The 23081-nt window shown below is 51.1% G+C and overlaps 2 protein-coding genes and 2 non-coding genes across 6 annotated transcripts in view; all 4 read right to left on the bottom strand.

Annotated features, from left to right (window-relative positions):
* Positions 1-1556: 1556 nt before the first annotated feature.
* TRNAC-GCA lies at positions 1557-1628 on the bottom strand. Its single transcript has one exon. It is a non-coding gene; the product is annotated as a tRNA-Cys (tRNA).
* Positions 1629-2290: 662 nt separating this feature from the next.
* On the bottom strand, positions 2291-2362 carry TRNAC-GCA. Its single transcript has one exon. It is a non-coding gene; the product is annotated as a tRNA-Cys (tRNA).
* Positions 2363-3908: 1546 nt separating this feature from the next.
* On the bottom strand, positions 3909-9695 carry ARL5C (ADP-ribosylation factor-like 5C). Its single transcript, XM_010842680.1, is given in 7 exon segments — positions 3909-3996; positions 5959-6018; positions 6020-6108; positions 6659-6742; positions 7595-7742; positions 8965-9025; positions 9635-9695. Coding segments are annotated over 7 exon segments (552 nt in total). The 3' UTR covers positions 3909-3947.
* Positions 9696-13971: 4276 nt separating this feature from the next.
* CACNB1 (calcium channel, voltage-dependent, beta 1 subunit) overlaps positions 13972-23081 on the bottom strand; it is a 19539-nt gene continuing 10429 nt past the window's right edge. For 2 of the 3 annotated variants that reach the window (XM_010842678.1, XM_010842677.1), the window contains exons 11-14: positions 22780-22932; positions 19545-19640; positions 18928-19113; positions 13972-16709 (exon numbers count right to left, since the gene is read on the bottom strand). In XM_010842678.1, the coding sequence (XP_010840980.1) occupies positions 16245-16709; positions 18928-19113; positions 19545-19640; positions 22780-22932 (900 nt within the window). In that variant the 3' untranslated portion in view covers positions 13972-16244. Of the gene's footprint in view, positions 16710-18718; positions 19114-19544; positions 19641-22779; positions 22933-23081 lie in introns of those variants that run through there. The other variant, XM_010842679.1, reaches the window with a different exon arrangement.

Here is a 23081-nt window from a genome sequence, read left to right as displayed (position 1 = left end):
CATCAGCTACCCCTACACCGCACCTTAGCTCCTGCCTGCCTTCCCCTCCTCCACTCCCTGGGGGAAAGCGGTGGAGAGAAGGCTCGAAGGGCCAGATCCCAGGAAGGGACAGCGGGCGCCCCTTCCTCAGACCCTGGGCTCCTAGCATCCACCCCCGACCCATTTCCACCAGGCTTCCCGACTTTCTGGGCGATTCCACGGAGTTGTGTAGGGATCTGAGGCCCACCCCCACCCCAGGAGTCTCCCCTTGCAGCAGAGGCCTGGATTCCACGCCCTCTTACGGCTTCTCTCCACTTTATCCCACCCCGCAGACATGGGGATGGAGGGGACCTGGATCATCCCTACTTTGAAATAACCTGGACTTCTTCCCATCACCAGAAAGTAACTGAGGTCACCCTCCTCTTTGGGGACCCCAGACCTCCACAGGGCCCGACCCAGTCAATCTTCAGAGGAGAGCAAGGAAACGTCTCACCCCAACTGCCACCACCTTATAAGCAGGCTCTGGGAATAGATCACTTTTTTTTTTTTACCCTATCAGAACAGAATAAAAATACCCTCAATTTAGGAGATTTAATAGATGGCAGGGAATCAGGTCAGAACCCGGAGGTGCCTCTTCCCTCCTCGACCTACTTCGTGCGAAGGCAAGGAGATCCCGCGCTGGATGGAGGGAGAATGAGGGTGAAGGCGACACCCTGACATATACAGGCTGGGCCCTAAAGACTAATCTTTCAGAATCCCAGTTCCTTCTTCCTCAGGACCCAGGGTCCCAGAACCGACCTCCTTTAGCCCCACATCCCCTAATCACTTACAATGGGACAAGACTAGGCCTGTCTGTAAGTTCTTGTCTCATTTAAATTGCGGTTTTGCCAACTCTCAGAATCAAAAAGGCTGCTGCTTCCAGCTGCGGCTTCTTGCTGCCCTCTAGTGGCCACGTGACGAGACGCAACGCGCGTGTTTTGCGGTTTTCCTCGATTTTCCAGACGTGCCTCCGCGCTGAGCGCTGTCTCCGACTCCAGCCAGGCGGGTTCACATCTCCTTGCCCCTACCTTCCGAAAGGTCAAGGTGAGAGGACCCAGGACGGAATTTCAACTCCAGCACTGATCTTTTTGAACAGTCCCCTGTCCGGGATGCCCCGCGCACGGTCTGTTTTAAAAGGTCTCTTAATAAAGGACTCAGGTTGAAACAGCAACTTGGAAATAATTAGAAGCAAATGACATGTCTAATTTTTTTTTTTAATGTAAGCTTCTAGAACTTGAGTGTACATCAGAATCACCTGGAAGGCTTAGAAAACACAGATTTCTGGACCCCCCCCCCCAAGTACTATAGTTCTGAGGCCGAGAATCCATATTTCTAACACGTTCCCAGCTGGTGGTGCTGTTCTCAGTAACACATTTTGAGAACCTCTGCTCTAAATTTGTTTTGCTGTCTCACCGTTCCTCATCTTGCCCAAAATAGCAGTGGTGAAGTAATTGTCAACATAAAATAGTAGAAGTAGAAAGTTGTAAGAAAAGTGGTGACCGAGAGAATCCGAATTTGGATCCTTAAAAAGATGCGCAAGGGGGCACCCGGATTTGAACCGGGGACCTCTTGATCTGCAGTCAAATGCTCTACCACTGAGCTATACCCCCTCTGCTGGTTATCCCTCTGCGGATGACTTCTTAGTGCTACTCCAGCGCAGGCGCTGTGACTGGGTACAAACGGAAGTGGAATCCAGTATTTTCAAGAGACAGAGAGACTATAAATCTCGAGAGACTACTTATCTGAATGCAAAGTTTGTTTCCTGAAACTCTGAACTAAAGAATTATAATGATGTAAGAAAAAGCAATTTGGGACTGCGGGAGGGGAAGTCCCTCACTTCCCCTAGATTTCTCACTTCCTGGACCTTCCTTTGGGCCTGGGTCCGCCTTTCCTGCCTTGCTAGAGCGCCCCTAGCGTTTCCCTTGGCGCCCATCTCTCTCCTACACGCTCACAAACACCTCCAGTCCTTCCTGTCCCAGCCCAAGCCCGGCCCCTAGAAACTCAGTCTGTCTTCCAACAGACTGAGATCCCGGTATACGTAGACCTGCGTGCGGGCGCTCACGCCTCCACCCTACCATCAGGAGAGCCGGCCTTTGTACAGCCCCCAAGAGGCTGAGGGCGTGGTTTGGCAGGACCTGGGGCTCCACTCTGATCGCCGGCAAAAGAGCTCCGCAATGTTGAAGGACCCTTCCTCTTTAGCCTGTAAGGGAACTTCAGTAGGAGCACTGCAGGACTAAGAAGCCGGGGAAGAAAAAAATAACCTAGGCCTTAGAGGGGGCACCCGGATTTGAACCGGGGACCTCTTGATCTGCAGTCAAATGCTCTACCACTGAGCTATACCCCCGTGGTACCGGTACCGCTTGCCAGTTAGGATGAATTTCTACGGAATAAGGGAATAATTAATTTTCACCTATTGTGTTCTTTGTAGCTAACCTAATGGAAGGCAGACGGCATCTGAATGGAGATATTTAGACTTCCTGAGTTCTTCCCCTCATCACTCTTTATGGAAACCACCGGGTTAAGAAATCCTGAGCCCACTATATCTGTGTCCAGACTCTTACAGCGTTGTGCATCTCCTGACTTTCTAAGAGAACAGACCCACTGACCTCAGGACCATCCCAGGTTTTCTGGGGGTAATAGCACTGCTCCCTGCACAGGATAGGCAGCCTGGTTTCCATCCTGTTTCCAGCTCTACTTTCATAGTACTCCTGGGCTTTTCCAACCCCTAAAGTCCCCTACTCCCCTCCTTCCCCTAGGCCCAGGCAGAGCCCAGAGCTCTGAGTGCTGGCAAACCCGGTGTTAGTCACCTGGCAGAGGGCTATAGAGCCCAGGACCGAAGAGCCAGTCCCCATATAGACCCTAAGGCAGCCCCTTTCCACTTCATAGATGGATTTCCCCTGCCAGAGAGTCAGTTTTGAGGTGCAGCCAAAGGAGCAGGCAGAAATAAAAGATGAGCAGTTTTCAATGGCATTTATTATACCTTCATAAAATTCCTACTACGGTGTGGGAAAAAAATCACTACAAAAAGACAAGATAAACAAATGCTGTAGGAATCTGGGGTATTGGGAGGAGTGGGATTCACACTGGAAGGATACTGGGAGTGAAGGGGTAGCTTAAAGCTCAAAAGCTGTGGTCAGACCCAGCGTCTCAGAGGGAATGGGAAGGTGGGGATGGAGTGGAACCCCCTGCAGTGTGAGGACCCGTCTCTGGCTGGAACGTCCAGTCCTCCACCCTCTCCCCTCTCAGGCTTTGGCTCTGCCCCCCTTCCCTGGTGGTTCAGAAGTTAAAGCCTCTGCCTGGAATGAGGGAGACCCAGGTCGGGAAGATCCCCTGGAGAGGGAAATGGCAATCGGCTCCAGTACTCTTTCCTGGAGAATCCCATGGAGGGAGGAGCCTGGTAGGCTACAGTCCATGGGGTCGCAAAGAGTTGGACACGACTGAGCAACCCCTGAGCCAGCCCCTTCACCTTTCTAGCATCTCCTTTGACTGAAGCGTATGGGACAAAGATGGCTAAGGGGCCGGAAAGCTGGAGTGGGGGTTAAAGGGTTGGGGTAGAGGTCTAGGAAATAAAGAACAATTCCAGGGGTCTCTTACTCGGCCCTCCATTTTTCCTACAGAGAGGTTGAGGGCTGAGGGAGGGGGCTCCACTTCCTGATCCCCCAACACATCCAACAGCTCCCCTGGTGTCTCTAAGAAGGATGCCTGCTTCCATGGAGTGAAGGGCAGCTTTTCTGCTGTCCTGTCTGCAGCAACTCAGGGTGCTCCATCTAGCTCCTCAGTGCGGGGGTTGGGTGGACAGTGGCAATCTCACCATCCATAGATGCCCCTGGTCACTACAGCGTCATAGAAAAATAATAGTCACTTGGGTTTTCTACCCACATAGTCCATGCAAAACCCTCCAAGTTTCTGGTTGGCCTCAGGCTGGGACATCAACTGGCAGTGGCCTGAGACTGCATCCACTGCAGCCCGGCAGGCAGCCTGGGAGAGGGAAGAACAGGGCAAAGATCAGCATATCCCATGAGGCTGATGGCCTTCCCAACCCCCAGCCCTGCCCAGAGCTGACTGCTGGAACGCCCAAATTTATATCCAGTTTTGCATTCAGTTAACAAACATAAATGAACTGTGCAATGGGTATTATGCTAGGGGTTACTGGTGAAAAAATAGACATGCCCTCTAGGGCTTGCAGTCTAGCAGAGGAGATAGATATTAAACAAATGGTCAAAAAAATAATTGTATAACTACATACTGTGATAACGTTTAGAAAGGAGATGTACAGAGACCTCTGGATGTTTGGGAGTTGGGGAGGGCTTCTTGGACAAAGAGGCCTGGAGACCCACCTTAGCAATGTCTTTGGGCAAGCCTCCCATGCCACCTTTCCACCCACTCCATCATTAGGTCAGTGCCAGGGTGGCTTCAAAGGCCTGCGAAGAGGCTCCATAAGCAAGTTCTTTCATTAGACTGTGAGCAACTCCAAGCAAGAATGGGGTCTTGGTCATGTCTGTATCACTTGGCACAGTGCATGGCACATGAGGGTTACCTAGGAAATGCTGATTGAATTGAACTGAATATGGGTTGGAGACGGGGGTAGGGGGCTCCTCCTGACCCAGGAGTTAGAAGGACATGGCCAGAAATACGTGGTTCCTTGGGTTGGCCTGCCTAAAGTCTCCCCTTCTTCAACTGGGCATCCAAGCCCCAAACCCACTGTGACTCCACTTGAGAGAGAAGAGGACAGGGATTCTCCAGGCCTGATTCAAGAACCTTTCTGTGTGACCATGACCTAGCTCCCTCACATTCTCAGATGTTTAATTAGCAGCTCTCTTCTCAGCAGCCCCTCCCTGGACACATTATCTAAAATTGCAACATTCTCCCTAACACACATCCAACTTCCCTTTCCTATTGATGTTTCCCCTTCGCACATCACTTTTTAACTTACTGTACATTTTCTTATTTTTATTGTTCAGTGTCTCTTTCTCCCCTCCTGGAAAGTAAGCTCCGTGAGGGCAGGGATTTCTATCTGTTTTGTTCACTACTTTTTCTCAGGTGCCTAGAACAGTACCTGGCACAAAGTACAGTCGTTTCTCTGTATCCATGGAGTTCCAGGGTTCCAGGACCCCTGCAGACATCAAAATTCTCAGACATTCAAGCCCCTTGTATAAAGTAGCATATATTTGCATATAACCTAGTCACTGATTTAAATCAGTACTTTAAATCAACTCTAGATTACTTATAATACCTAATATATTGTAAATGATATGTAAAAAGTGGTAAATATAATATAAATGCTGTGTAAATCATTGCTAGCACACGATAAATTCAATTTTCACTTTCTGGAATTTTCTGGCTTTTTTTTTTCTGAATATTTCCAATCTACAGTTAGTTAACTCTGAGGATGTGAAATCCATGGATATGGAGGAACAGCTGTAGGTTCCCAGTGAATGTGAATTGAATGATATCATTTATTCTCTATAGAAACACTGGGAGGAAACAGCTTTCTTTACAGATAGGGAAACTCAAGGTCAGAGTCAGTGATTTCTGCCTGGAAGGCTTGCCCCCCAGGTCTTCCCATGGTTGTCTCTTCACTCAGGTCTCAGTTCTGAAGTCACCTCCTAGTAGACATGGCCCCTGACCACCAGAGCTCTAGCAAACCCATCCTTGTTATTAAATTTCACTTTCTTCATAGCATTTCTCAGTACTGAAAATGTTTGTGTTTGACTGATGCGTCACCTCTCTCCCCAGTAGAACAAGCCCCTGGAGAAGAGAGACACTGTCTTGCTCACTGCTTACCCACAGCATCTTAACTGTGGGTAGGTGTTCAGCTCTCCTGACCCAGATGCTAAGGGATGCTATGAGTCAGATTCTGACAGGAGAGAGACGAGAGAAGTTTCTGATGATCAGCTGGTTGGGACAGGCCCTGAAGGTCCAGGTAGGACAGCCACTAACCCTTCCCCGGTGAGGGCACAGCAGCCCTGTGTGTGCCACGGGTGGTCTTTGATGGCACTAGGGTGAGGAACTGGAGATCTCCACGATGGTCATGGAGTCCTTCATGTCCTGCTTATTGGCAAAGATGAGGATGGGCGCATCGTGTAGAGCCTGTGGACAGAGGAACCCAGCCCCAGTCAGCCTGCCAGGACCCAGCCTCCCTTCCCACTGCCCCACGAGCCCTCTCAAGCTCTCCTGCTTTCCCAGCAAGACAGCCCCATGCCCAGGTGGGCAAGGATGGAGGCCCTGCCCAACAGTAACAACCACATGAAACGATACCAACAGTTCATGGAGGGCCCGCAACCAGCTCATAGAGTCCTTACAACGATCCCAGGAGGAGGGAATTGATGACCTGTCCCACTTACATTGTACTTGGGGAAATTGAGAATTAGAGAAGCACAGTAACTCGTATGGGGTCCCACCACAGTGAGTGACAAGTGAGGTCAGGACTGGCACTTGCAACTCTGAATTCTGTGATCAGTTGTGCTGAAGGCCTTATTGCCCTTCATCTGGAATAATCTTGCCCTGCCCAAGCTGCTAGGATAGAGGTGCTCAGAGACTGGGACATCAGTAATGATGCTCAAGAAGCTGTGTGACTAGACTGAGGTCACACAGCTAGTAGCTAGTGCCCTGGGTCCTCTCCCAACTGCAGGGAGCTTACCTCATGGGCCAGCATCTTATACAGCTCCTCTCGAGTGGTCAGCAGCCGGTCCCGGTCTGTGCTGTCAATCACAAGGATGATGAACTGGCCAGCAGAGGGAAGTTGTGAGTGATGACACACACATTCATTCATCCCATGAATGTGTCTCTTCCCACTTTACTCTGCCTTGATGTGAGCCCCACAGAAAACAAACTGTCCAGTCTCAAGACCTCACTGCCCTAGTCCCATTTGAATTCCCTTTTTATCCAGACCCAGGGTGGACAGAGCACAACTTCTGATTGTGTGCCAGAGGTTATGCCAAGTCCTGGGCGTTATGACTCCACTTGGGTCTCGCCACAACCTTGCGGAACTGGAACTGTTACTATCCCCTTTTACAAACTAGGAGACTGAAGGTCGGTGAGGTGATGTGGCGATCTTGCCCTCAGCCATACAGCCTAAGAGTGGTAGCGCTGGAGCTTGAAATCAGCTCTCACTCCAGGAATGAAACCACTGGATTCTGCTGCTGCCAGAGTGAGAAAGTAAGGCCCCCAGAGACAAAGAGCTTACCCCATCCGATGCATCAAACAGAAAGCTGCCAGCAAGCAGACAAAGCTGCCAGGAAGTATTCAAAAATTTTAACAGGCATTGTGCTGCATTAAGTATTCAACACATCTGAATTAGCTCTTGTTTAATCGTTTAATTTTCACAACTCATGAGATCATTTAAAAAAAAATTCTTTGGTCAAGTTGCACGGCATGTGGGCTCTTAGTTCCCCAACCAGGGATCAAACCCATACCCCCTGCAATAGAAGCACAGAGTCTTAAACACTGGACCGCTAGGGCAGTCCCAGAGAGGTCGTTATTACAGTTTCCATCTCACAATAGGGGAATCAAGGCTCAGAGAGGTTAAGTGACTGGCTAATATCACACAGCTCCTCCAGCCCAGGCAGCCTCCTACCTCAGTGTTGGAGTAGTACGTGTTCCAGGTGGAGCTCAGAGACTCCTGTCCTCCTATGTCCCACATGAGGAAGTGGGTCTTTTGCAGAACAATCTCCTCCACGTTACTACCCATGGTGGGACGTGTATGGACCACCTCATTTGCCAGGCTAGGGAGGTAGGAGAGGGCACCAACCATTCAGCCCAGTCCACTCTTAAGTCAGGCTGAATCAAACTCAGAGCATCTCAGCCCAGGTTGACAGAGCTTCTGCTGGGGATGAGGGAATGCAGACAGGAGGGAGATCAAGTCCTGCTTGACTTGGACCCCAGAGAGGGGAGACTCATTAGAACAGTCACCCCCAACTTTAATATGCAGCTCAGTCTTGCTAAACGGCAGATTCTGATCCAGAGGGTCTAGACTGGGGCCCAACATTTTGCATTTCTAACACTTTCAGCTGATGTCAATGCTGCCAGTGTGTGGACCACACTTCAAGTAGCAAGGGATTGAAAAAAGGAGACAGACATAAGTGAGGGCCTTCAGAGAGGGGCTTTGTTTAAAGTGAGTTAGAAAAACAAACAAACAAACACATGTTTTTATATGTAGGAAATACCTCTGGAAAACCTGGGACATAAAACTGGGAGTTAGGGGTGAGAGGGAACTTTACTATATATATATGCTCATGTTGTTTGAATTTCTCTTTTCTTCAGGAAAAATTATACTTTTTCAGGGAGAATTTTCCTAAGTAAATACTCAGGAAGTTCCAAACAGGAGAGATGCCATCCAGAGAGTGAATATCGGGAAACGCACACGTGCCAGGCTCTGCTAGACCAGGACCTATACAGTCCAACCAGACCCAAAGCCGGCCCTCCCTTTTGGGTCTGAAAGTGAGTGAGTGAAGTCGTTCAGTCGTGTCCGACTCTTTGCGACCCCATGGACTGTAGCTACCAGGCTCCTCCGTCCATGGGATTTTCCAGGCAAGAATACTGGAGTGGGTTGCCATTTCCTTCTCCAGTCTGAAAAGGGACTGAAAGGGGGAGGAAAAATGAAGACACAAGGCTGGGATGCCGGAGTTTGCGGAGACCTGACGCTAGGGGGAGCGAAGAAGGCGATCATCGGTCAGGTTTGGACAGCTTTAAGCTCACAACCGGCTTTGGCAGGGACCGCGGGTAGATGGCGGGGAGCAGTGGGGTTGCTCATACCGAGCAGGATTCGAATACCTGACGGAGAAGCCACTGAACTGAGGGGCCCCTGTACCAGGAAGGTCACACTAGCGTTCCGCCTATCTGTTCTCCCGGCTACCAGAGACCCAGGAAAGGGCTCCGGTGATTGGTCCAAATGCCTGTCAGTCTAGTAGGAAGGCCCAGCCCCCTCAGAATCTGAGAGTCTCTTACAACTGGTAGAGAATGGTGGTCTTCCCTGCATTGTCCAGTCCCACGATGATAACCTTGTGCTCTGGAAGCATCCGGGGGAAGGGCAGGGTCAGGGCCAAACCCGATGACCAAGGGATTGTGTGCCCCACCAGCCTCCAAGGAAGGAGACATGTGTTCCCAGCAGGCTGGGGGACCTCGGCTCACGGTACTACTTCTGCTCCCGAGCCCCCTCCCCCTACAAGAAACCAACAGGACAGATTTCTTTCCCACCGGGACGGGACCCCTGAGCCACCTCGGAACAGCGGAAATGAGAGCTGAACCCCACTGTCCCCTCTCCACATTTCCAGAAAAATGATTGTGCAAAAGGTCCGGGGAACCCAGGGCTTCTTGTTAAGAGAAGGGGTTTGAAGAAAGAGCTGAGCGTGAAGTCACGACCGTAGGAAACCGGCGACCGCGTTTAGCCCGAGGAAGGAGGCTCGCCGGGCGGGGCGCCCAAAGATGCACCGAAGCGAGCGACCGACGAGGAGTGGGCGGGAGGGGGCAGAAGAGACTTCGGAGCAGGCAGGGAGCCCCCACGCAGGATTCTTTGAGCGTGCCCCATCGCATCTTCCCAGACCACCCCACAGGTTGAGGAGGAGGAAAGGGGGCGGATAGCAGGTGGGAGCTGGGTCAAAGTGGTCACTTGGATGACTTATGTGCCTCTTAGCCCGTTCCCAGAAGATGCTCATCAACTTGGCCATCAGTTGTCCCATGGCACGTCCCGAGTCAGACAGGGCTAGGACTCGGGGGGGTCTTCGGGGGCCCAGGTCGAGCCCAGATGCTTGGAGCCCCGCCCCCTGGGGAAGGCTGTCACAAACTTTGCCTATGAGGTCCCCGAAGCCCCGCGAGTCTGTCCCCTAAGGGGCCTGGGAATCCCCTGGGACTCTGGCCCCAGGAGGGCGCCATGGACCTTACAGGGACAATGAGCTACCATAGCCCTGGAGGTGCAAGGAAAACGGGGTCCAGAATTTACATCTTCCCCCTCACCCTGAGGAAACCCCTGAGTTCTCTGGGTGGACTAGTCTCCCCTGCAAATCAGGAAACCTAGCACAGGGCCCCACACTAGATGCCAGCTCTCGCTTCTCCAAGTGCCGTGTCTGGGGAACTCAAAACAAGCAAAACCCTAAGCTATCCACCTTCTGTACCTACTAGCTGTGTGATACAGAGAGGGCTCATGGATCCTCTGTGAGCTGGGAGAATGTTCCAACCCTCAACAGGTCTCCAGCTGTGACATCAGTGTGGGCCTTTAGGCCTCCTTCGGGTGAGCTCCCTTAGGGAGGGCTTGATGTCCAGCTAGGCTCCTTGGTGATGGGCAACTTCTGCAGGCTCCTTGGTGATGGGCAACTCCTAGGAGTAAAGCAGTGCTGCTCCCATGATTTGCTGGCAAACCACCTGCTTGGACATAGTTTTCTGATTCCCAAGAGTGGGCATCTGAAGATAGGGATGGAGCAAAGAGAGAGCCTTCAGCCAAGAAGACCCTACAAAGGGGTCCAGGATCCTGAGACGCAGCGAAGGAGAGCCCGGGCCAAGAGAGAACCAGGCTGGAGGAGACAGAGGAAGTGGGGAACTGCTTGTTGTTGTGTGTGAATTTCCTTCTTTGCATAAACTGGGGGAAACCAGAAGACAAAAGGAGATGTGAAGAAAGCAAACCAACATCAGACGGAGGGGGCAGTTAAGAGAGACCCATCACCACACAAGAGATTCAGCTTCTTCCAGCCCACTGCCACTGCCCACCTACAGCCCATCAGTGATCCTCTCCCCAAAGAGAACAACTTTTTAACTGGTCCTCCTGCCTCCCCTTTACCTAGAGCATCTGCCTCACAGCCCTATGAATCTTTCTCAAGCACAGCTCAGAGTCTGTTACTCCACAGCTCATAAACCTTCAATGGCTCCCTGTTGCCCACTGGATTCAGATCCATCTTCCCACCTGACATTGAAGAACCCCCAAGAACAATGTCCCACCCGCCTTTGTGAGTTATCCCCCATGCTCTGCATCCATGGTTCTTGTCTACACATGCCCAACTATGATTTTGCTTCTGCGTTTCCTCCATCTGAGCGCCTTTCACCTTCTCAGAGAGGTGTGTTCCTAAATCCCTTCAAGTGCCCACTACATAAGCCACCTTCTTCCCAAGCCCTGGTCTGGTTCTCCAGTCAAATGGGGCTTCCTTTTTACACTGAGATGATAACTGACCTGTCTGCTTTCTCCAATCAACTGTGAGTCCTAGAGGGCGGGGTCATGTCTCTCTCACCTGTGTATTCCCCACCATCCACTCCCCATCAGCCCAGAGCCTGGTGCACAGTGGGGATGTGTTGCTTTTGGACTGAAGGGCTATAAGCTAAGTTACAGCCTGAGAAATGGTGTTTGGAATATTAAAAAAGGATTAGGAATGGAAGTTGAAGAGGACTGAGGAAGGCTGGATAGCTTGTGGACAGAAGAGGGAAAAGTTCACTAAATACAGAATTTTCATCCCACCCAGAGTGGTGCCCAGAGTTAGATGGAAGGAGAATTGACTACCAAAGCCCATCTAGGCTGATTCCATTTCAGCCCTAGTTAAAAATGGGCTGGGCTGCGCTGGGGTGGGGTAGGGTAGAGGCTCAGAAATGTGCTAGGGGAAGCAGCAATATTTAAAGCATTTTTACCATCTGTTTCCTGGAGGGGTTGGAGGGTGGGAAGAGGGAAGGAACCTCTTAGTGCACCCTGCCCCCACCATCAATTGCAGAATTGAAAGTGACTGTTTCTGCTCACTGGAGCACATTCAGTAAACAGACATGAGCTGCCTCTGCTGTGAGGCCCAGCAGTAGGATCTTCAGGGGGCACTCATTCATTTATTTGACAAATGTGAGTCAGGAATTAGAAACATGCCAAGCAGACAAAACAGGCCCTGTCCGGGTCTTATGGAGCTTGCCATCTAGTTAGGGAGACAAATATACACACCCAAAAAACAACTAAAAAAGAGACAGTGGAGGGAAGGCCTGATTTAGAAGGGAGCCAAGGCACACTTGTCTGCTGATGTGATTACTGGGGCTAAGATTTTTTTCTTGAGGTTACTGAGCTGGAAACCACCCCATCTTCTGGCCTGCTCCCAGGTCCTGGTGGTCACAACTCAGCTCTCATTTTTTAGCATGAGGGAAACCTTCAACCTCTCTGACCTCAGCTCACTCTGGGGCAGAAACTACTGAAAAGACAGAAGCAGCTGGTCAAGGAGGGAGGTAGGAGGTGTCCCCAGCATCTCAGTTCCTGAGTCCCTGAGGTGGCTGCGGTAGGAGCATCAGCCTCTCTGGGCCTAGTCCGAACCGACTTCATGGTCGTTGAAATCCTCATGTGTTGACAACCACCAACATGCTTATTGTGTGATGGTTGAGGGTTGGTGGTTGCCAAGAGACAAGAATCTCTCTCCCCTCATCGCTCAATATCTCCAAACCACCTAGAAACGCCCCTGCCTGCAAGTTCTGGGCGAATGCAATTTCAAGCAGAAGGCACACGGCGAGAAGACAGAAACGTACTCGGACACCTGCTTCTTCCTGCCCCGCACCCCTCCCCTTGCAGAAACCAGGGCACCCTGGGCCAGGGGAATCAGCACAAGACTTGGAGGTCATGGACAGCACAGAACTTGAAATCTGAAGATCTCAGTTCAAGTCCTTGCTTGATGGCTGTGTAGCTATGGTCAAACTGCTTAACCTCACAGAGCTTTATCTGTAAACTGAAGCTAATGATCCCTGCCTTTGATTGAAAATACCAGGGTGCACTGCAGATGGAGTTCTCTGTGGAGCCCAGACGGAGCCTGTTTTCTGCTCTTTCCCTTTTGGATGTCCTCCCACAGGAGGAGCTGTCTGTGGCTCCCACTTAGGCTTGTGACCACTTTGTCCAAAACTAATGTCTGCCTCTACCCTGGTTTTTTCACTTGCTTCCTCTATGTCTGGGAAGACCATCACCCACAGTCATCCACATGCCTCCCTCTCTCTCACACAGTTCAGTTCAGTTCAGTCGCTCAGTCGTGTCCGACTTTGTGACCCCATGAATCGCAGCACACCAGGCCTCCCTGTCCATCACCAGCTCCCGGAGTTCACTCAGACTCACGTCCATCGAGTCAGTGATGCCATCCAGACATCTCATCCTCTGTCGTCCCCTTCTCCTCCTGCCCCCAATCCCTCCCAGCATCATTGTCTTTTCCAATGAGTCAACTCTTCCCATGAGGTGGCCAAAGTACTGGAGTTTCAGTTTCAGCATCATTCCTTCCAAAGAAATCCCAGGGCTTATCTCCTTCAGAATGGACTGGTTGGATCTCCTTGCAGTCCAAGGGACTCTCAAGAGTTTTCTCCAACACCACAGTTCAAAAGCATCAATTCTTCGGCACTCAGCCTTCTTCACAGTCCAACTCTCACATCTCTCTCACTAGCCACCTCCAATTGCTCTCCAAGAACTCTCAATCCTAAACACTATTTGTCTCTTGCAGCCACCGCCTCCTTACCTGTTCCACTTCAAACCCTCATTTCTCACCTGGAGCACTGCAGCTGTTTCCCAGCTAGGCTGCCTCAAATCTATGCTCCTGTGACCCCACTCTTCCCTTCACCTTGAGAGCACCCTTTGCTAGTGAAGTGTCAAGAATGTGTCATGCATGTCACTTGCTTCCTCTGCCTTGAATACTTTCCCTGGTTCTCTGCAGGTCAACTCCTAACCAGCCTTCTAGACTCTGCTCAAGCCTCACCTCCTCTAGGAAGCCCTTCCTGATCTCCCCAGGTTAAGGCAGGGACTTCTCTTTCAGGTTCCCCTAAGACCCATTGCTTCCCACATCAGAGAGCTCCCTTATGAACTGTCTGCTGCTCCCACTTAAGACTTGTGCCTGGTACATAGTAGATGCTCAATAAATGTTTGCTCAATTACTAAACACAGGAAAGAAAGATTGATTCCACTGCAATGCAAGGGGAAGAGCACCACAATGGGAGGCAGAATGGGCTCCAGTCCCAACAGTGCTGGCTTTGCCATCAACTCCCTGTTAACCATGAGCCAGTCACTCAACCTGTGGGCCTGTCCAGTTCCTCTTTCCTTGGGTTTGCTAACCCCTCATCTGGAGGGTCTGAATGTCCGTTGCCCTCTATACACACACACAGACACACACACACATGCACACTCTGGAGAGGATTATCTGGGTCTACTACCCCAAAAACAAGAACCAGGAGAGTGGAGAAATGGTTTCTGGGTGCTGTGTGAGGCAGGCAAGTCCACATCCTGCCAGGTGATGAAGGCAGGAACTGTCACTCTCACCTGCAGACTTTCTTCCTGGCCTTTTCTCTTTCAGTCTGGGACTGGGGGAGTTCCCAATTCTCTACCCACCCCTCCCCCCAAAAAATACCTCCTTCTCTCTCACAAGGCTAGTTAGCAGTGACTGGGGTGGGGGTTGGAGGCATCAGTGGAGGAAGCCGGAAGTTCAGCGCTTCCCTCCCTGAGGAGCCCGGGAGCAGCTGAGGCCACAGGAGCAGAAAAACACGCATGCTTCTAAGACTCTGAGCCAGTGGCTCTGGATCTGATCCCCTGAATGACATCCGGGACACTCCACTTCCCTCTACAGTTTCCGGTTTTCCCTGGCTCTACTTATGGGGAGACAGGACAGGTATGGTGCTTGGGGCGGAGTGGAGCTGAGACTGGCCACGAAGCTCCTGTCAGGCTTGAATATAATGTGTCAGAGTCGAAAGTCAAAGCACAATCTCTCCCGCTGTGCAAATCACTCAGGGCGCAGCTGACTCCCACGCCCACCGCTTCACTCTCCTTCCCTGCAGGTCAGCAGCTCCCACACACCTAGGCTGGCAACCGAGTGGCGAGTGATGGGGACAAAGAAGCAGGCCTGGGAGGCGGTGCAAAGGACAGGACGGCGGTTTTATATGTGGCAAAATACTTCTAGGGTAGTACAGACGAACAGACAGACAGATTGGGGCACAGGACACCAGACAGGAAAGGGGGAGGGTTGGGCAGTGGTCTCTTCTAACCAGTAAGTGGAAGCTGCACCCCGCCCCAGGTAGGGGTTGGGGTGGGACAACATTGGCACAGGAGGTGGCGAGACAGGCATGAGGTGCCCATCCCTGAGGCGGGCAGCCGGGCAGGGCCCAGTCCTCGTTGGCACAATCGGCTCTCTCTGGCCCAGCTGGGTGCTGGGGGGCAGGGCTGCTGGGCAATGGGATGCTAGGCAGAGGGACACTCCAGAGCAGAGGGCGTACCAAGGCCTCTCCTGGGTGGAGTGGACATGGGTAAAGGACAGGATCACAAGAGGCAAATACAGAGCAGCAGCAGCAGCAGCCAAGCCCCCCACCCCCCAGGGGAGATCTGACGTCCAGAGGCAACCCCTGGGGTGGTGATTAACTCTGGGGCACCAACCATAGGGCCTCTTTTCTGGGGCCTCAGGGTGAGAGTGAAGGAGCAGTTTTTTTGGTTTCAAAATGAGGCGGATCAGAGTGTTCCATGGGCCCAGGTGACGAGAGGATGGGGGGGCTCAGATGCAGAGGGGCCCCCTCTTCTGATGGCAGCAGGCAAGGGATGTTGTAGGCAAAGCTCATTCCTGGGGTAGGCAAAGGCTTGAGGCATGGAGGTGGTGGGACGAGGAGCAGCATCTGGGGCAGCCTCCTCCTCAGAGTTCTAGGTCCTGGGCAGGCACAGGGCACTGCACCTGATGCCCGCCAGCATCATCCAGACCGCTCCATGAGACAGCTCCCCATGGAGCTTCCACTGCTGTAGCTTGCACCTCCCAGACAATGAAGCCAGGAAGCTGCGGGCAGGTGCTGGGGGCGGGGCTCATGGTAAAGGACGCTGGACCCGGGGTTTGGGGACGAGAGCCCTCATGTGAGAGTCTGTGGTCTCCCTCTCCAGGAAAAGCCCCTCCCCCCCATTCCCAAATACTCCAGGGTGGAAAAAGAAAGGGCCACACCATTTTAGGGCCCTCATTTAGAGCCCGGAGTAGAAGGAGTTAAGGAAGTGCACCTTTTCTCTGGGTGAGGGGAGAGAGCCCCCTGAGGTGGAGAAGGGGATACTGCAGAAAGGTGGGCATCCTCCATACATCCACAGCAGGTAGGTAAAAACCTGCCGCTGAGGCTTAAGGGACTCCCAGGAGCTGGGTGGAAGGTTACCACCAACGAAACCCCAATCTGAGCAAAGGCATCTGAAAGGAGGGAGACAGCGCCCCCTGGAGGCAAGATACATCTCCGTGGTGAGCCCCCCTGTCCCTCCCCTCCCTTGGGCTCAAGAGCCCTTCCTCCCACTGTGTAGCCCCTGCCCCTCAGCGGATGTAGACACCCCGCCCCCAACCCTCCAGCTCGTTCTTGTTGCGCCCCAGAACTGGGCCCCCGCCCTCCGCGCAGTAGCGGGCCTTATTCCGGCCGCGGTTCCGGTTGTCGGTCAGCTCCTCTTCATAGTCTTCTTCCTCATCCTCCCAGGATCCCTGTCGGGCTGGTGGGGTGCTGCCCCCTGCAGGGTCTCCAAGCCCTGGCCCCTCGGAGGGGTCAGTCTCCATGTCCACACACGAGTCTCCCAGCTCCGTGTAGGCAGAGTTTCGGTTGCCAGGGGTGTCAGCATCAAACGTGTCTTGGCGGGACAGTGCCCGCAGGGTGCCCGCCCGGCCTGGCGGGTGGCTGCTGGGGTAAAGGCCTGGGGGCTGGCCCAGCTCTCCCGGGTACTCGTGCACACTGGCGTGCTCCCCCGTGGCCCGTTCCAGCGACTGGTCCCCGGAAGCAAGGTAGGGTCCCTGGTTAGCAGACGGACGGTACACACCATGCAGATCAGGCAGGAGTGAGAGAAACACAACAAAGCAAGGCAGGTTAGTGAGGCACCAAGACGCCCAGCCTGGCTGAAGGAGGAGGGTGCTGGCCCTAGGGGTTGGGCAGCTGGGCAACCGGCTCTGGAGCCCAGCCAGAGGACAGAACTCAAGGCATTTGTTCTTCCATTAGGAGAGGGGGCGCCCGACCTTCTCAGGTGTGAGAAGGCATGACTCTCCTGGTAATCATGGTAGAGAACCCATGAACAATTAGTCGTCACTTCCTCAAGGCACTCATTAACGCTGTCTTGGGCTAAATCATCATTAACAGCTCATTAGTATTGCCACTTGTTAGTGGTTGATTGGATTAGTCGTTGCCCCAAACATACTAAAGAGAATTTCATCCAGCTCCTTCAGCCCAACAGGACCCTAATCATAGGCGTCCAGAACTCCACACTTCTCCCTACTCCACTCTGAGTCAGGTGACAGTCTCCAAGGTTGATAGGATTCTTCCCCTGCCCCCAAAAGACTCAAAGCTTCAGGCTGGGGAAGGCTGCTGCTGCTAAGTCACATCAGTCGTGTCCGACTCTGTGTGACCCAGTAGATGGCAGCCCACCAGCTCCTCTGTCCCTGGGATACTCCAGGCAAGAATACTGGAGTGGGTTGTCATCCTTCTCCAATGCATGCATGCATGCTAAGTTGTTACAGTTGTGGACAGGAGCCCACCAGGCTCCTCTCTCCATGGGATTCTCTAGGCAAGAATACTGGGGAAGGCTGATGGGTCTCTATTCCCCACTGGCAACGATGAGATGGCTCAGTGTCCTTAGCACCAATGTCACATGAAGATGGCCATGGAGGCTGCTGGGTGGGGTGCCAAGAGGCCTGGGTTCTAGTGCATCCCCTGCCACTTCAAGCTGTGTGACCCTGAGCAGTGACTCCCATCTCGGTGGCCCAGTTTCTCTGTGGTGCTGTGATGGGGATTAGGCTAGAGCAGCAATTTTCATTCCCTGGAGTTCTGGGGTAGATGGACAGGACATAGAGTGCTTCAGGGGTCCCCGTGGAGGTAAAGTGGAGGCCAAGCCACTAGCCCTCTCCAAGCAGAGCAAGGATGCCTTATTTACACACTGAACTTCCCATAAGATTCAGTGAACAAATGGGTTCTGGTGCTGAAAACAAATTTGAAAAGCAGTGGTCTAGAATGATTTCCTGGGTTTCTTCTAGCTCTAATCTAGAACCCAATACTTAATGATTTGACCTCAGAAATAACCATGGCTCCCATAGGAGATCAAGGTAGGGTGGGGCACCCACAGGAGGATCTTCCCTGGAATCTGTTTAACTGGAAGGGTGGAAGGTTCTATATCAACTCATAGAATATGCTTCATTTTGGGTCTCTTCTGAGAACCCCTGGAGATTAGGGCTCTGGAGCAGGGGGCAGTCTGTCTGGTTTTAATGGCCCTGCTCTGTGGGACTCCCTGGGTCTGAAGGCCGTGGGTCTGTTGCATCTAAAATGCTGTGACCTCTGTTGAGTCTAAAACAGGTGTTGCTGCTACTGCTGCTGCTGAGTCGCTTCAGTCGTGTCCGACTCTGTGCGACACCATGGACTGCAGCCTACCAGGCTTCACCGTCCATGGGATTCTCCAGGCAAGAACACTGGAGTGGGTTGCCATTTCCTTCTCCAAGGGATGAAAGTGGAAAGTGAAAGTGAAGTCGCTCAGTCGTGTCCGACTCTTAGCGACCCCATGGACTGCAGCCTACCAGGCTCCTCCATCCATGGGATTTTCCAGGCAACAGTACTGGAGTGGGGTGCCATTGCCTTCTCCGAAAACGGGTGTAGAGTCCAGCAAATATACATTGGTTTTCCTGTTTCTTCCTAGTCTCTTATCTTACAAGGCCCCCAAAGCAGAAGCCCCCAAGGCAGCAGATATAGTCTTATGGGACCAGGCCCAGATAGGCCCCACCAGCTAGCCCCAAACCCATCAAAAACCACAGACACCAGAAGCTGCCACTCACCACATTTTTTACAAAATAAAACTTTTCCCTTCCTTCCCCAAGTTCCCTGCACTCAGTTCCGAGCCCTGGGCAGGAGGGGAGGTGGGCGGGGCACCTACACCGTGTGCTCCTGCTGCTGGGGCACCGCCCTGGCTCGCTGCGAGGCCTCTAGCCCGCCCCAGAAGCTGAGATTTCTCCTGAGTGAGGTGAGCACTTGTACCTGGAGGTTGGAGACAGGGGCAGGGCTGGCAGCCAGGGCTGCAGTAGCCATGGTGCGGTTCAGCAGCGGATTGGGCGGAGTGCTGCTGGGCGGGTGTGTAGCCTTCCAATAGGCTTCCAAGTACTCTGCCAAGTGCTCGCAGGCGTCCTCCAATTGGTTCTCATCCAGGATGATGTCAAACATCTCCTGTGGAGGCGGGGTTAAGGGCAGGGCTGGGATGAGCTGGGCGTGACCAAGGGGTGAGGGTGTGGCCTGGGGGCAGTGGGTGGAGTCAAGGGGTTGAAGGACAAAGTTAAAAAGAAACCTCTGGATGTTCAGGAAGAGGAGGGCTCTCAGATATGTAAATTAAATATATATAAGGAGGTCTTAGCACCTAGATATTACAGCTTCCTCATTCTATATATAAGGTAGCCAAGGTGTGGAGAGGGGCTTAACTCTCCATAGAGAAGTGGTGCTGCTGGGATTTGAACACAGTCTCTAACTGCCTGTTCAGCCCTCTTTTCCCAGACAATCCATCTGCACCTCTGAACTGGACCCAGGTGTTCCTGGTCATTCTCTCAGCAGGCCAGAGGAAACCAGGAGAACCCAAATGCCCTCCCTTCCCTTTGAGCACTCACAGGGGGACACTGCGCCAGTTTCTCTGAGGCCGCTATTTGGACGTTGAGGTGTTTGGACTGAGACTTCCCTCGAGACTTGATGAGCCTCTGAAGAACCTGTTTGGTAAGGGGAAAAGAGGAGCTAGAGGGACCCTGCAATGCACCAACCTGGAGAGGCAGGTCCTGGTTGGAGCCAACGTGGAGAGACAGTATCAGGGCCGGGGGAACATTCCATGACGCTCAGCCCTGGATGCCTTTTCAGAAATGACCTCACCAGCCCTGTGTCCATCCTACACAAACCTCAGGCTCTCCTGGGTCTCATGCCAGCCTCCCCTGGGACATTCCAACAGTGGTTGTATGAAGGGCAGTGATTCTCCTTCCCAACCCCTGTAACCTTCTTTACAGGTTTCATTCATTCTGAGCCAACTTCCCCTCCATGTTAACAACAGGCAGCCATCCTTGATAGGGACACTTGCTATGCCTTGGCACTGGTCTGTGCTTTTGTTCATTTTGTTGTTGTTGTTTAGTTGATAAGTTGTGTCCGACTCTTCTGTGACCCCATGGACTTGTAGCCCACCAAGCTCCTCTGTCCATGGATTTTCCAGGCAAGACTACTGGAGTGGGTTGCCATTCCCTTCTCCGGGGATCCTCCCTACCTAGGAGACAAACCCATGACTTGCACATTGCCAGCCAGATGCTTTAGCACTGTGCCACCAGGAAAGTCCTTCTTTTCATTTAGTCCTGACAATAATGCCTTTAGGCAGCCACTATTATAATCCTCCTCTCAATGATAACAATAATAATGATAATAGCTAGACATAAAGCTACAACCTTAACTAAGTGGTCAAAGTTAACAGTACCAGCAATACAACAAACCAACATCCTATGCTTCCTGATGTAATGCACTCAGAAGGACACATCACTTGGGGAATATTCCTACCGGAAATGCAAAACCTCAATCTGTTGACAGGGAAACATCAGACAAACCCACCTTGAGCAACAATCTACAAAATAAGTGATCTGTACTCTTCAAAAATGATAGTCTCATGAGAATCGAAGAAAAGCCCTTCTTCGATTTTTAGCTTAAAGATTACTAAGGAGAAAAAAAATGAAATAAAGAAGAAAAAAATACTAAAGAGATTTAACAACTAAATGCAACACGTGATCCTGGATTGAAGGGGAAATTGCTATAAGGGGCATTTTTGGGACAACTGGTGAAAACTGAAAATAGACAGTATTTTAGTGAGATTTCTTGAATTTGACATGTAAGTTAAGGTCCTTGTTCTTAAGAAATACATGTTGAAATTTTGAGGGATAAAGAAATACAAGATCTACAACTTAAACAGTTCAAGAAAAAAGATATATATATATAAACACATATATACATAATACAGACGTACATAGAGTGTGTGCATGCCAAGTCACTTCAGTCATGTCCAACTCCGTGTGACGCTATGGACTATAGCCCCCCAGGCTCCTCTGTCCATGGGAATTCTCCAGGCAAGGATACTGGAGTGGGTTGCCATGCCCTCCTCCATGGATCCTTTCATTTCCTGACCCAGGGATCAAACCCACATCTCTTTCATTTCCTGCATCTGCAGGCAGGTTCTTTACCTGCTGAGCCATGGGGGAAGCCCTAAAGATAAAGTGGATGTGGCAAAATGTTCAAAATTAGTGAGTCTGAAAAAAAAATTAAATTGTATGCTTTAAATGGCTGAATTAAATGGCATGTGAATTTTATTTCTAAAGAGCCATTAAAAAAGTAGTGGTCTGAGTGAAGGGTATTCAAAGGTGATCCTTTGTACTGTTCTTGCAACTCTCCTATAAATCTGAAATTACTTCAAAATAAAAGTCTTTAAGAATTTAACACATATAGCACTCAATAGGTACCAGGCACTTTGCATGGTTAATTTGTTTATTTAATCTTCACAAACATCACCTAAGGATTCCTATTTTCCAAATGAGGAAACTGAGGCACAGAGAAGTCAGGTGACCTGCCCAAAGAGCCAGAGCCAGTAGGTAAGTGGCAGCAGTGAGACATAAACCCAGGCAGCCCGGCTTCAGAGTCCCAACCCTTAACCTCAGAGTCAGTGCTCAGCGAGGGCAATGGAAGTGTGTGTTACTTTCTAGTTCACAAAGTGCTTTTGCATCCATTATCTCATTTGATCCTTTAAACCACCTCAGGAAGTACTTAAATCCCATCCTCCCCTTTATCCTCATTAGAAACTGGGTGTTTAGCTCATAGGGTGCTATCATGCAATGTTAATCCCTGATTGCCTTCATCAGACAGAACTCTGGGCTCTTTACATCACTACCTCAAGATAAGCATTATAATTCCCATTTTGTAGGTGAAGAAATTGTGCAAAAGCTAAATTATCTCCCCAAGATCCAAAGCTCAATAACATACAACCAAAAAAAACAACAAACTTTAATTAATTAAAATAAGCCACTCAGAGCTAGGATCTGACCCTCATGTCTTCTAACTTCAAATCCTTCACCTAGGGACTTCTATTGTGATCTACTGGCTAAGATTCTGCACTCCCAACGCAAGGGGCCTGGGTTCGATCCCTGGTCAGGGAACTAGATCCCAATTGCTACAACCAAGAGTTTGCTGCAGCTAAAAATCCCACAAGACACAACTAAAGACCCAACGTGTCACAACTAAGATCCGGAGCAGTCACATAAATAAACATTTTATAAAAATCCTTCAACCTGGCTCACCTTCCACGTTTCTCAAAACCACTAATGTCTGGGGGGGGGAATTAAAGGAGCTGCTGTATGACAAAGAAGTAAATCAGTCTTCCTACCAAGTTCATCTCTATCAAGGTCTAAATGAGGGCAGTACAGTAAAAAGGGCTGAAATAAAAAGACAGGAGAAAAAAAAAAGACAGGAGAGGTCTTTTTCCAACTGCCAAGTAGCTGGGTGACACTGAGGCAGAACACACAGAATTGTTTCTATTTTCTGGACTAAGGATGGGAGGTCAACAAAGCAGAGACAGGGGACTAACCTGCACAACTCTAATAATAATATTTAAAACACTTAATACACGACGAGGTATATTATACCAGATCGTTTGCTAAGTGATAAGTATTCACATTAGGTTGCATCTTCACAATATCCAGACAATGGAGTTTGATGGAGAAGAGAATCTGGGCTTGAGGAGATGAAGTCACATGATTAGTAAGCAGTACCTGGGGCTTAAACACAGGCAGCCCACCCAGAGCACTCCTGTCCCCAGTAGGGTCTTGTACCCACCTTAGGAGAGGTGATCTTGATGTAAACAATGATGGGGGCCAGTGAGGTCTTGGAGAGCTGGGCTGGATGGTTGATGGTGTCGGCGTCCAGAGCAACCAACTGAAGGGTTCGGGCTAGCTCAAAGATCCGCTCGATCTCGCTCTGAACCTCAGCTAGGCGAGTGGAGTCATGGGGAAGGGGTAAATGTAAGGCAGCCTCCCAGGAGGCAGTGGGCAGATAGAGTGTTTCTGGAGATGCCCCCTCACTCCCACATCTGGCCCCAGAGCAGGGTGGGGGCAGAGTCAAGGGATGGGCTCACCCAG

Source organism: Bison bison, unplaced genomic scaffold (assembly GCF_000754665.1).
Source record: "Bison bison bison isolate TAMUID 2011002044 unplaced genomic scaffold, Bison_UMD1.0 scf7180017864180, whole genome shotgun sequence".
Classification (NCBI taxonomy): Eukaryota; Metazoa; Chordata; class Mammalia; order Artiodactyla; family Bovidae; genus Bison; species Bison bison.
The sequence above is the reverse complement of the archived record's forward strand: the minus strand, read 5'-3'. Positions and strand labels throughout refer to the sequence as shown.